At 39.0% G+C, this 13,639-nt stretch overlaps 1 protein-coding gene across 1 annotated transcript in view; it reads left to right on the forward strand.

The window, feature by feature from the left end:
- The window catches only part of LOC110958211 (polycystic kidney disease protein 1-like 2), a 51,553-nt gene that overhangs the window by 22,890 nt on the left and 15,024 nt on the right, over positions 1-13,639 (forward strand). Inside the window, exons 5-16 of the mRNA XM_051959443.1 lie at positions 1,709-1,829; positions 1,993-2,124; positions 3,187-3,300; positions 3,932-4,046; positions 4,151-4,341; positions 4,422-4,652; positions 5,181-5,282; positions 8,591-8,769; positions 9,012-9,158; positions 10,878-11,077; positions 11,156-11,397; positions 11,547-11,752. Coding sequence (XP_051815403.1) covers positions 1,709-1,829; positions 1,993-2,124; positions 3,187-3,300; positions 3,932-4,046; positions 4,151-4,341; positions 4,422-4,652; positions 5,181-5,282; positions 8,591-8,769; positions 9,012-9,158; positions 10,878-11,077; positions 11,156-11,397; positions 11,547-11,752 — 1,980 coding nt within the window. The remainder of the gene's footprint in view (positions 1-1,708; positions 1,830-1,992; positions 2,125-3,186; positions 3,301-3,931; positions 4,047-4,150; positions 4,342-4,421; positions 4,653-5,180; positions 5,283-8,590; positions 8,770-9,011; positions 9,159-10,877; positions 11,078-11,155; positions 11,398-11,546; positions 11,753-13,639) is intronic.

Consider the following 13,639-nt stretch of genomic DNA (forward strand, 5'->3'; position numbering starts at 1 on the left):
GTTTGATGAACACATGCATTGTTACTCTGTTTAATGAAAGTCCATTATCCCCTCACTAAACACAATGGAGCTACAATTTGCACGCAGAGGACTTGGAGGTTTGGGTCTTTATTTGGTGTTTAGTTCAGCTTACCCACCAAAACTACTCTGTTTGGTTTCGAAAAGGGGCAGGGTTTAGGTTAAAATACACTCTGTTATTCAATGAAATTACTTTATGTACTTTTCCAGAATGACAACTCCACCTGAGTTTGTAAATGCACTTATTCACACAGCATCAAGATCTTATTTTTCGGAGTTATTTTCTGTTTGTCTATGATCAGAATAGATGTTAACACTTATGTTTGACTCACCAGATGGAGGTTGCAGGTATTAACCTACCACTGACTTAATTTCAGATAGCATTCTCCACTCTTCTGCCGTCTGCCTTTTTTGGCCTTTATTATATAGACTAGTGGAGAGAGAAAGACAAGAAATGTTGGGAGAAGAGTGAGGGAAGGACCTGCATCAAAGTGCCATGGGCTGGATTTGAGATCATGACCACTGTGTCGGGGACTGTAGCCCCTATTTATTGATATCCAGCTTACCAGTCAAGCTACCAGGGCACCCTGCTATCTGCCTTTTCTTCACAACTGGAATTAATTTCATTTCATTTCTTTATTTGGATGGGGCAGTGCATATTAATTAACATACAATCTCATAATAGTTTATATAAGGTTGTAGTCAATAAGCCGGACTTAGCACAAGGCTAATTTACATCCGTTGTCCCACACGTAAAAGAAAAACATACAGGGTTACAGATGTACAAAAACAATATCCATCCATCCATTCTCTATACACCGCTTTATCCTCACTAGGGTCGCGGGGGGTGCTGGAGCCTATTCCAGCTGACTCAGGCGAAGGCAGGGGACACCCTGGACAGGTCGCCAGTCTGTCTTAGGGCACAAAAACGATATAGTAAAACAAATACAATGATAATAAATGAATTCTGGCTGGGTTAAATCTACCCTAAAGTGCTATTATTTAGCAAAATGCTTTCTGGGCAGAGGCTGTCATAAAGTGCTTATAGTAAAAGTGCCTGATTTTAAAGTGCCTGATTTTCTCAATGTTCACATGTTTGATTGTGAATCATCCATGCCTTATACTGGCTCTTAAACCCGACAAAGATGAAATTTTTTTCTGATAGCTATAGGTAGAGCATTCTAGTTTGTGCTACCTCCTTTAATAGATAAGGCATTCTGTGCAAAGGAGGACTTTCTAAATTTTATTTTAGTCAACCCTGGTGACTGACCTTGTACTAGTAATACCATTTTTCTTCTTGATAAAATCCCCCAGGGGTGGTGGGGCCATCCCATTCATAGACTTATAGATTAAACAGCCACTTTTAAATGATTTACAACAACATCCAAGCAACAACCTACCACACGGAAAATATTAAGTTTTGCCAAGGATTTATGTCATGCAATAAGGCAGTCCTGCTATTTTCTTTAGTGGATTATCCATTTTAATATTAATGTAATCTTCCTGGTGTAAATGCCCCTGCACAACAACTAAAACCACTCCTACTAAGCCTGCTGGAAGGTGGATGAGGTCCGTGTGAATGATGTATGGTGATAATGGCCATTTAATGGGCTCATAACAATTGAATTGACAGATTAAAGTTTAACAGAAGCACGGGTTTATTTATAAGTGTGTTTATCTTTTCCCGCAGACGGACACCAAAAGAATTGCACATGCAACCTATAACTATTCCCAACTCTATTTGCTCAGCATTTTCTCTCCCTGCACTACCATCAGAAATGTTTGTTTCAGAAGAACCAGTGGATGTGCGAGTAAGTCAGTTGGAACGTTGATGTGATTCTGTGTGTCTGTCCGTTGTGTATATGCGCACAACCGCAGGTGTATGGGTGTTAAATCTAGGTATTTCTAAGTAGTCTGAAGTGTCTGGCTCACTATAGGGTTTGAAGCTACTTTGGTCTCTATCTTCACTTACAGATGCTGAGTTTAGAGAAAATTCCATTTCCTTTAAATGAAGGAGGAAACGTCAGTGGCGTAGTTGGTGATCTTTCACTCACAACACAAAATGGGTCCGGTATCCCTGTGGAGAACTTAAGTGAAGATATTGAGGTAAGTGCCATATAACTGCTACACCCAAGGTTTGTTTTATTCTGGAAGGAGCATATTCAGTGTGGGGCACATGCTTTATTTTACTGAAAGCAGATTTCATTTTCAACAAGTTGATTAAAAAGAAGGATCATTCTGTGAAATGCAAACACGATAAGACCAATTAATGTGGACTGACAGTGTAGTAATCTGAACTTTTTGCCATCTTTTGACATTAAAAATATACAAACATTTGGTTTAAGGCTACATTTATGTTTAAGTAGCATTAATACTACAGTCAGTGGGCGTTTAATCTGCATTTTCTAACTGGAGTAGAGTCACAGTGTCAAAGTGTGATTAAACACGAGTGATTTACACCCAAAACTCAGGCATGTTAAAGTGTTAATCTTTAAAAGGTTTATACAATTTCTAGTCTTATGCAGTGCAAATATCAATAGGGACATTGATAAGAATGGGAAATAGTTCACGCATCTTTTATACTTTTAACTTCAGTCAATTTAATTTGCTGTTCTGGTGCCATAGCAACAGATGTGCACACCTTTCTCTTTGAAATACTTTGGAAAAAGAAACACCATATTTTTCACTCCACAATAAGGAGAGCTCTGATTTTAAAGAGGACTGAAGGAGATGTTCACAACAGAATGTTATGCATAAAAAGAGATATTTATTCATCCTACATTTATGCGTACCACTTGTGCTAAAAAAAAAAAAAAACATGCTACATAATAAATATCAGGCCATTATACTATTGTTTATCAGTGCATGTTCTGTTGCATCTATCTGCATACATTAAAACAGAGGCATGGCAATTGTCTTTATCTATGATAATTCCCAGCATAAAAAACAAGATTCATGAAAAAAATGCTTCAATGTAATAATAATTTAAGACTAAGTCAGAGTAAAATTTCTAACTGCGGACAATAGAAAGCACACTGATTAATAGTATGTCTGCATTTTAAATATTTCACTGATCAGAAAGTGCTTAGTTATCAAGAATCTTTCTCCGTTTGTAAGCTCTGTAAATCAATATCTGGATCTGTTTTCTGGCATTTCCCTGACACACAGATTTTTCTGCCAAGGCCTGCAGGAGAGCAGGTGAACACTTCTGTTCTGTACTTGGGAAACTACAGCACAACAGTCATAGACGTCCCTTCAGGGAACACCACTCTGGTGTTGAAGGTGCGGTGGCATGTTGTTATGTCGGCTGCTGAGGGTGAATGTGTGATAAATAGTTGAAGAAGACATGGAATCTACAGTTAAACAGCAGATCTGTGAGGCTGTACTTGAGCAACAAGGTCACTTCAGCGTGTAAACATGCTTTTGATAAAAATTCTGTTAAGGGTTTGCAAATATGATGTTAGCAGAAACCACAGCTAAGGGTGATGGGCATGCTGTGATTGCTAACAAACAAGAAAATTTTGACATAATGATGCTGCATAAAAAGTCAGATGATTAACTTTTACAATTTATCCCCTGGGGGACCATAAATATCTGTGCAAATTCACCAAATTTCATCACCAGTCAGAGGGAGTCGTCCTCTGAGGAAAATTAATTATACTATAGTACAATCTCTAATATTGCTAATGTCATAAAGTATCTGGTATTTATTGCTGCCAGATAATCATATTGTTTATATTAATTATATTATTTCAAATTTCACATTTGATCTTGATGTCACAGAGGTAAAGACTTTATAAAATGATCAAAACATACAGGAAATAAATGCGGAACATAAGGTTATATATACTTATGTGTTTCTGTGTATGCACTGGTGAGACTTTTGCTGTAACTACGTCTATGCTTTTTCAAGATGGTACCGTCAATAGAGCCTTTGCCTTTCAAAGTGTTTCTTGGTTATATGGAGTACCCCACTGAGGCGAACCATGTAGCGATGACGCAAATGCCCCAGGAGGGAACTACAAAAGGTAATGAGTGTCATTGCTTAGTGGTGGAGTCAGGGTATTTTTCTCTAATGTGTTTCAAAATCAGTTTTCAATTCATAACTTGAGTATTTGTGTGTCTGACCCAGAGGAGAGGTACACGTGGCTACTCAGCCCTGAGAGTTTAAAGGGAAACAATGGAACACACTATCTTGTGGTGAGGCCAATTGTGGGTCCAGGTATTAAATCCATCAATGCCAGTTTATCGATTACCCCCATCACAGCCTCGTGTAAATACTGGAATGACTCACTCTCCGAGTGGTACGATCACGGATGCAGAGTAAGTACAGTCATTTATTTTTACCTTTCATGCAGAACGTGTCTAATCCTTAATGACAGTAACCGTTGTTGTCCTTCAAGGTTGGGGTCAACACCACACATTTAGCCACCCAGTGCCTCTGCAACCACCTCACCTTCTTTGGGAGCTCCTTCTTCGTCACTCCCAACCTCGTCGACCCATCACGCACTGCTGAGCTCTTTGCAACCTTTGCTGAGAATCCTGTGGTTGTGTGCTTCGTGGGGGCGCTCTTTGTGACTTATCTCTTGGTGGTTGTGTGGGCACGACGAAAAGACATCCAAGACACAGCCAAGGTACAGCAGAAATGGGAGTGACAATACGCACTTTAAGAGAAGTCGGGGAGCTCCGACTTTACACGTGAAAATCTGTTTACAAGTGTTCTGCATATGTGTTGGACAAAGCCTTCTGTGGATTCAGGACAAATTTGAAAATGAAAAAAAATGTTTAAAAAAAGCAATAATAACAGCAATAGCAGGCTCTTGTAACTCATTTCTCATCTCTGCCTGCATTATGAACAAGAAAAGCACTCAGAGAGCGCAGTTCTCTGCCAAGACTGCTCAGTCATTGTATGATCTTCTACTGCTGAAATCTTGAAAAAAGTTGTGGCAGAAATGACAGCACCATAGAATGTGGCCATTTAATACAAATGTACCCACAAACAAAGGGACCTTGCGCTGAGCACAGGCAAATGTTATGCATGTGTACATTATGTACAGATCGAATTGGATGATCTAAATATTTAGGGAATTGATGGGACTCGGACACACCCCTACAATTTAATCTATTGTTCCTTGCACATCATATTTTGTGGTTGTTTACAGGTGAAGGTAACAGTGCTGGCCGACAATGACCCCATGGACGAGTACCGCTACCTGCTGAGTGTCTGCACTGGGCATCGCATTGGAGCTTCCACTTCCTCTCAGGTAAATATGTTTGGTCAGAGTCACACATAACAAATAGTTAAATGTTGGATTTGGCATGAACGTCTTTGCTGAAGCTCTAAAATCATCAGCCCCCAGGGTGCAGGAGTCTGAGAGTTCATCCCTCCTCAACAAGCATGTGATGAATACAAATGAACAATATTAAATGCGTTACATGAGTAGGAGGTCAGTGTGGTTGATGAAACTGTGGCACTCAAATGACACGGGTTTGAGTGAATCAGTGCATAACAGTAACAAGAGTGTTTTTAATGTGCATGCTGTGCAAATGCATTAGTATGAAATTATGTTACTGGACACACAGGTGCAAATAATGAAGTAATTATGAAATGTTAAGTGTATAAATCCACTAATGTCTGTCAGTCTGAACCAACAGACTGCGTCATTTATCTTTTCCAGCAAAATCTTTCACTGACAAACAGGTGGCTAATTATCAGCTACTTATTGGCTTGGCTTATTGCTTCAATTCTTCAGCTTTCCATAGCTTTTGTTACATAAATTATCTGTCCACTGTGGTTTCCAACAGCCATTTAATTTATATGTCAGCAGCTGGTAATCACAATGAAGCATTTAACAACCAGAGAGACAGAAATGATTGGCAGAGAGTAAAAGCAGGACTCAAAGGACAGTAAATATTGAACTCGTGGAAGGTGGTGGAAAAGAGGGCTTAAAATACAGAATGCTTTTGTTGTTAAGCCCCATCAACTTATTTCATATGTCAATGCTGTGTATTCTGCTTATTCTGCTGGTAATTATGTGGCAAAAACAAAATCCACTGTTAGTTATAAGTAGACGCATTTATGTTTCGGTCTTTTTTTTAATCAACTAAAGCTTTAAGCATTAAAGCTTTAAATGTGGCATTTTGTGATTAATTTTGCTTCAGAGGGCGGCACAGTGTCTCAGTGGTTAGCACTGTCGCCTTGCAGCTAGAGGATTTCGGTTTGGGTCCCCTCCCACAGCCTAAAAACATGCTGGCGTTAATTGGTAACTCTAAACTGTCCATAGGTATGAATGTGAGAGTGATTGTTTGTCTCTATATGTAGCCCTGTGATAGACTGGTGACCTGTCCAGGATGTCCTCTGTCTTCACCCTAAGTCACCTGGGATAGGCTCCAGCACCCCTAATGAGGATAAAGCGGTGTATAGATAATGGATGGATGGAATTTCCTTCAGAAAGTTTCTGTCTTGAGACCTTTGATGTCAAAAACAGTGGTCTTCTGTTTGGCTTTTTACATCCATCAGTAACACAGTTGACATAATCAACTTAAATATTTCATAAAGCTTTTTTCCCCTAATTCTTTGTTCGTCTTACTTTTAGCCCCTCTGAATCCTAACAACCAGTGGCACATTTGACAGCCATCTTCAACAATAACTAAAAATAACCAAACTGCCATGCTTTATCAGAGTCAAAGACTGAAAAAACAGAAAGAATCATGAGATTTTCAGCTTTCTTTTGGTCCTTTCATATGTCAGTTTAATCTGCACGCCTCATTTTAAAGAAATGTCAAAAATAAAGCATATACACTACCATTCAAAAGTTTGGGGTCACCCAGACAATTTCATGCTTTTTTTTTTTTTTTTTTAAGAAATCTCACATTTTTATTCATGTGCTAACATAATTACACAAAGGTTTTCTAGCCATCAATTAACCTTTCAACACCTTTAGCTAACACAATGTAGCATTAGAACACATGAGTGATGGTTGCTGGAAATGTTCCTCTGTACCCCTCTATAGATATTCCATTTTTTTTCATCTAGGATAATATTATGTTGCCAGAGTACAATACAATAAGCAAAGGTTAATGGAATATACACAATTACACAAAGATTAGTAGTAAAATAGAAAGAAAGTGCTAAATGACCATTCCAGCTGGAATGGTCATTTAGCACTTTTAACACTGTTATTTAACAATATTGTACACTCACAGTCATTAAAAACTTTGAGACCATATTTTTCAACATAATTTTCATTTTGAAGCCCGAAACTGGATTTTCTTCATATGAATCATTTGTTTAGCATATTGGCATACAGAAACAAAAATCTAAAGTTTCAAGAATGATTTCAAAATAAAGAATTTCACAAAAGAAAACGGCACCTGCCAAACACAAAGTCACAACAGTCAATACAGAGTATGTCCTCCATTTGCTTCGATGCAGGCAGCAATCCGTCGGCGCATGCTTTGGACCAGGCTTCTGATTGTGGGTTGGGAACAGCCCATACGCCTGGCTACATCACTGTAGCTCAAACCGGCCTCCATCATACCCAGTGCCCGGAGACGTTGTTCATGTGATAGACGTGGCATGATGCTGTTCACTGGACTAACAATGGTGGCCTTTTTTGGGCCTTTATATAGGCCTTCAAAACCCATTCTCAAATTGTGCAGATACTCACTGAGTATTGCTTGGTGTGTATTTGGTTCACTTTTGCAAAGTGACCAACCCATGTGCAATGAATTATGACAAAATGACAACTCATCATTATCTCAACTACCAGGGCACTAGATCATCAGTAAATCCACAATGAATAATTACAACCCCCCTACAAGTAGAATTCTGCATACATTTCTACCTCAAAGTTTCTATTGACTGTCAGTATACTTTGTTTTTTAACAATATTGTATTTCTGTATTTCTGATTGATTTAATGTTATCTTCATTGAAAAAACTGCTTTGCTTTCAAAATAAGGACATTTCTAAGTGACTCCAAACTTTTGAACGATAGTATATGCTTACCAGATTCGATAAAAATCTAAAAATTGTGTGCCTCTTCTTACAGCCAAGAAGCCATTAGTGCATTGCCATTGTCACGCGACAAAAATTCATCAAGCGACTGAGCTGCAAGCTTTGTTTATGCAGAGCAAGCTTGAGACAAATATGAAAACACATTAAAATGTAAATAGTAAAATATATAGATAGTAAGTAAAATATTAGTAAAATAAGATATCTATTGTATTTATCTGTTGTATTCAGTAAAATATCTGTAGTATGTAGAACTTAGGAACATGCGACACATTCATTTTTATATTTACAAAATAGATAATCAAGTAAATTACTTTTTTATGGATTTATGGCATTATAATTAATAAGTTATTTACTTTTAGCCATGTTGTGCTGTTTCCATAGAGTAGCAGGACATTATCACACAAAACAGGTGCAAAGAAAGTGCCTTGGTGGGGCAAAGAAAAGCCCTGAAACTGCTTGTAGTCTCAGATGGTTAAACCAGTGCCCACCCCAGCCCCATCTTATACATGGAAGTAAAGTAGGTGTCAACGTGCTGAGTATTGAACTGTTTCAGGTAACGGTGACTCTGCTGGGTGCAGAGGGAAACAGTGAGCCCCACCACCTGACAGATCCAAAGAAACCTGTGTTTGAAAGAGGTGGGGTGGACATGTTCCTAATAACTACACCTTACTCCTTGGGAGACCTGCAGGGCCTCAGACTGTGGCACAACAACTCAGGGAGCCATCCTTCCTGGTAGGGCTTTGAAACATTTTTCCACCTCATTTGAAACATGCTGTTTTTAGGACTTCCACTGCAGATGGCAGTGTAAGTATGATTATTGTTCTTTTTAGGAGAGCACAGTCAAATACGATTTAGTTGTCTTGTAGTGTGACTTTTTTTGAATGTCAGCTGCTGCAGTGTTAATATTAGCTTTGACACTTGCTAACAGTGGTAAAGGTCATTTTTAATGCTCACAAACTGTCTGGTTTTCTCAGGTATGTGGGAAATGTCATCGTGCAGGATTTCCAGACGGAACAGAAATGGCATTTTCTTTGCAATTCGTGGTTGGCGATAGACATGGAGGATTGTTGCCTCGATAAAGTTTTCCCTGCTTCAACAGAGGAGGACCTAAAGAGGTTCAGGTAAGGTAGAAGCATGGAGACACTTTGGCTGGCAAAATTACACACACACACACACACACACACTGTTGAAATGTAAAAGCCAAATGTGAAACCCAGACTCAGATTTTTTATTTGAATTTGAATAATGAGAAGACCGATCAAATGCAAATGAGACGTAATAACTGGTTTGGATTTCAGGCTGGCTGTAAAAAGTGAAGCAAGCTGGAATTCTCCCCAGCAGGTGGGAAGTGGTTCTCAAATGACCCCCACTCACAGGTGCATGAGGCAATCAGCATCTCAAAAATGTCCCGACACATATGCATTCTGTTTCATGAGTATAGCAGCTATGTGGTTACATAGTGATAAGTGAAAGTGGCAATGCAAAAGATTTCCTGTCAGATAAATGGAAAAAATATAAACATCCTTGCAAACTAGTTGTCTGTAGTGTCAATCCTGCACAAAATCATAAGCAACACAACATTAGTAATGTGTGTTCTATTCCCCAGTAGGTTTTTCCTCATTCAAAAGACGCCTTTCCTTTTTTTTCACGTGTGATGACCAGTTTGCAAAGTTCTCAAGGCTTTCAGAGGAATTATATTTTTTCCTTGTGAGAAAAGACAGACACATTTGCAAAGCACTTTATTTAACTTTTATTTATTGTTATTTCTATTAACATCAACAAGAAAAACAAGAGATGAAAGATGAATGCTCCCAGAATCAGGGTTAGGTTTCTTCTTCTGGAGTGTTTTATCAGTGGTTGCTATCAAGAGAGTTTTCTTTTCTGATCTTCATGCTTCAGTGGGAAAAGTTTGACATTGCACTGCTCTGTTTTATTAATACTGGCAAAGACAGCATACAATAATAGCCTCACTTTGCACATGATTCATGATGAGGATAAAGCAAAAAAAGAAATGCATTGTAAAACATCCTATTGTCAATATTTTTGGACAATTTGCCAAAAATTCATAAATTATATTTTCAGTAGAGATCATTTCCTGCTGTTCACATCCTGGTCGAGACATCCATCCATCCATCCATTATCTCTACACCGCTTAATCCTCATTAGGTTGACTTAGAGTGAAGGCAGAGGACTACCTGGACAGGCTACCAGTCTATCATAGGGCTACATATACAAACAGTTTACACTCACATATACACCAATGGACAGTTTAAAGCTACCAGTTGATCTCAGTATGTTTTTGGATTGTGGGAGGAAGCTGGAGTAAACCCACGCATGCAAAGGGAGAATATGCAAACTCCATGCAAAAAGACGCAAACAGAAGATCCTCTAGCTGCAAAGCGAATGTGCTAACCACCAAACCACTGTGCAGCCCTGGTAGTGACAGGCAGTTGTTAAATACGTGAACTGTAACGCGCTCCCAGAGCTATGACAGCTACAGTGTAAAGTGTTTTTTTTTTTCAAGATTTCATATTTGGCTGCAGACCAATTAAGAGTTTAAGTCAACAGGATTTCAGAAATAAAATTAAGTACAATAAAAACTGTCACTGTCCTCTCATCCCACTGAAGTCCCTGAATGTTCATCCTACACACTGAGCTGGTGATTTACCGAGGATTTATGGCTTTTTCTTTTCTTCCTCAAATGTTAAATACCTACGGATCTATGCCAAGGTTTTATTGCTACAGTAAAGAGATTAAAATGAGATGGTAATCCAGCACTAATTGACAGTTTATGTAGGTTTAAAATTTATTCATTTCACAGTCTCGCTTTTGTCTTCCAGTAATTTGTTCTTCTTGAAGACAACAAAGGATTTCAGTGATGGACACCTCTGGTTCTCTGTGGTTAATCGACCAGTAAGCAGCACCTTCACTTGTGTACAGAGGGTGTCCTGCTGCTTCTCCTTGCTGCTCTGTACTATGCTGACCAGCATCATGTTTTATGGGATCCCAACAGACCCATCGGAGCAGACTATGGACCTTGGTACACCATATTTTCGCTGCAGTTCAATTTACTCTTACAAACAAGGCCCCTTATCTAATTCACCTCACTGTGTTTCAGGTCACTTTGAGTTTACCTGGCAGCAGTTCATGATTGGAGTTCAGAGTTCCCTCATTATGTTTCCAGTGAACATCCTCATAGTTAGTATCTTCAGAAACACTCGTCCTAGGGAGATGTCCTGTTGCCGCCGCAAAACAAAGAAGCCAGATGCCCTTGAGCAGGACAGCAGTAGCCAGACGATATCCACACACGCAGCTACCCCCAACATGAATGCCAATGACACTTTAGACACCATCATTAAGGTCAGTGCGGGAGGCTGTTGTGTGCTTGACGTCTGTTTAAATGTTGTGCTTAATATTAAAGGGCTGCTAAACTCAGTCATGTTATTGCACTGTGTTACAATGTCTGCAATTTCATATTTGTATTTAGAAAATACACTTTTCTTTCCTAGGATATCACAAGGATTGCCCATACCCTCTCTAACAATGTAAAAAGCAACATCCCATGCACAGAGTCCGACTTCAAGCCTGGACAACAAATTGATATCAGTGCTATCCTTTCTGTGATGGAAGACTTCATCAAACAGAATTACAAAAGCAGTAAGAACGTCCAGGCAAAGACACAGCCTCAGCTACCAGGTGTGTTCTGCTGTGGACAGTGGATACAGCTGACTGTGTTGGAAACAGCAGTCTTATAGTAAATCTTAGATGGGAGTGATTCCTTTTTCTGCTTTGCTTAACTGAGCAGGACAGTGTTTTTTTTTTAAATGAAGCTAATACTCGATGCAGAAGGTTTCTGTATCACATACTGTTTGATATAATTCACTGTGTGTTTAGGCAAAATACAAAGTTTCAGTGGCAGGCTATTGTATAAAAGTTTGCCAGAAACAGGCAGTTGGATGTGGATACGCTCAGAGCATCATTAATTGATGCAAAGATGCATCTGTGCGTTCCCACAGATAAACCTGCTGCATCTGTTGCTACTCATCATATAACTGACAGGTGGTGCATCTGCTGTTTGGGGAAAATAAAATGGACTGCATAATGGTCCCAAATGTCAAAATCCACTTTACTTTGCACCTGAATGCACCACAGCATTTACCTTACTTCTTTAAAACAGTCACTAATCAATTGTGTACTGGAAACCTATGTACGTTTTCAGAAAGCAGTGTGTCTGTGCACCCTGCACAAACCGAGGAGGGGATTCAAAAGAAGAGCAACAAAATCCAGTATCTGTACAGGCAACTGTGTCACATTGAGCTGAGTCTGCAGAGTCCCTCCAGCTTTCCCACCTCGCACAGCTACAGCGAGGCACTGCAGCAGGTCCAGGCCATGAAGGGAGTCCTTGAAGAGCAGCTTTTCACATCCAACTCTGTCGTCCAGGATGACCTTATCCACAACAAGTAGCAAAGTCCTTCATTTTAAAGCACCACACTAGTGCATTTGCATGGGTTATCTACAAATTGTGTATGTTTAACTAGCATGTGTGCCAGAGCACCAAGTCATTTGATGGTGCTACAAAGTGAAAAATGCATTGACTGCATGTGTATTTTGTTTATGTATTTTTATTGTTTTCAACCATTTTTTGGTTAAGCCTTTAAGAAAATGTTTTCTTAAAAGATAAGCACATGACTCCTGTTAGTCACAGTTTGAGCTACAATTACGTGGTCCCTGGCCACAGCTGTAATCAACAGTACTGTAACTTTAAAAAAGTTTTCAAATTGGATAGATTTCGTGTGTCGCATAAGTCATTTCGGCACCTCAGAGTGCCGAAATGACTGACATTTGCTTGCTGATTGAGCAGTAGATTTGGGTAATGACTGGCAGTAATTTAAAAGAGTATTTCTGCATTTTGAGAAAAAGGCATATTTCACTCTTGCAGAGTGAGATAAGAGTATAAAAAAAATCAGATTTTGTTATGTTAGATATTAAACCACAGTCAAGGAATAGCATAAAGACTAGAAGCGAGGGAAAGCAGTTTGCTCGAGTCTTTCCGAGGTTTTAAAAATTTCCCTGGCAACATTTCTGACATTTTTTTTAATAGTTGTTGTTTTGGCTTTATTATAGCTCAAAGTGGAGAGAGAGACAGGAAACATGAGGACAAGAGTGGGGGGAAGAAATGCAGTAAATGGCCAAGGGTTGAGGGACTATAGCCCCTGTTTATGGGTCAACCTTTTGAGCTACAGAAGTCCCTGCATTTCTGAATTTTACTAGGTCAAAAGTTAAAATTTCTTTATTTATTATCAACACACACAGACTTCTTGAGGATACGTAATGCTTTAACTCTTTCTTGACTTGGTGCAGTGACCTCTTGGAAACCTCAAAGTGACAGATTCCTGCCCTTGGCAGCTTTTTATCAAGAAATGATTACTGTATTAGTGAAATTATTAGTGTAAGCCTCTGTAAGACCATAATTTGTTCTTTTAGCAACTTACAAAAAGAAAAAAGGCAAAAAATAATAATAATTCTGACATTTAGGGGTAATGAAAGGTGGATTTTGCTAACTTTGGACTGATCCAGGATAGCTGTGTCCAAAAGTTAGAGA

This window comes from Acanthochromis polyacanthus, chromosome 14 (assembly GCF_021347895.1).
Source record: "Acanthochromis polyacanthus isolate Apoly-LR-REF ecotype Palm Island chromosome 14, KAUST_Apoly_ChrSc, whole genome shotgun sequence".
In the NCBI taxonomy this organism is placed as follows: domain Eukaryota; kingdom Metazoa; phylum Chordata; class Actinopteri; family Pomacentridae; genus Acanthochromis; species Acanthochromis polyacanthus.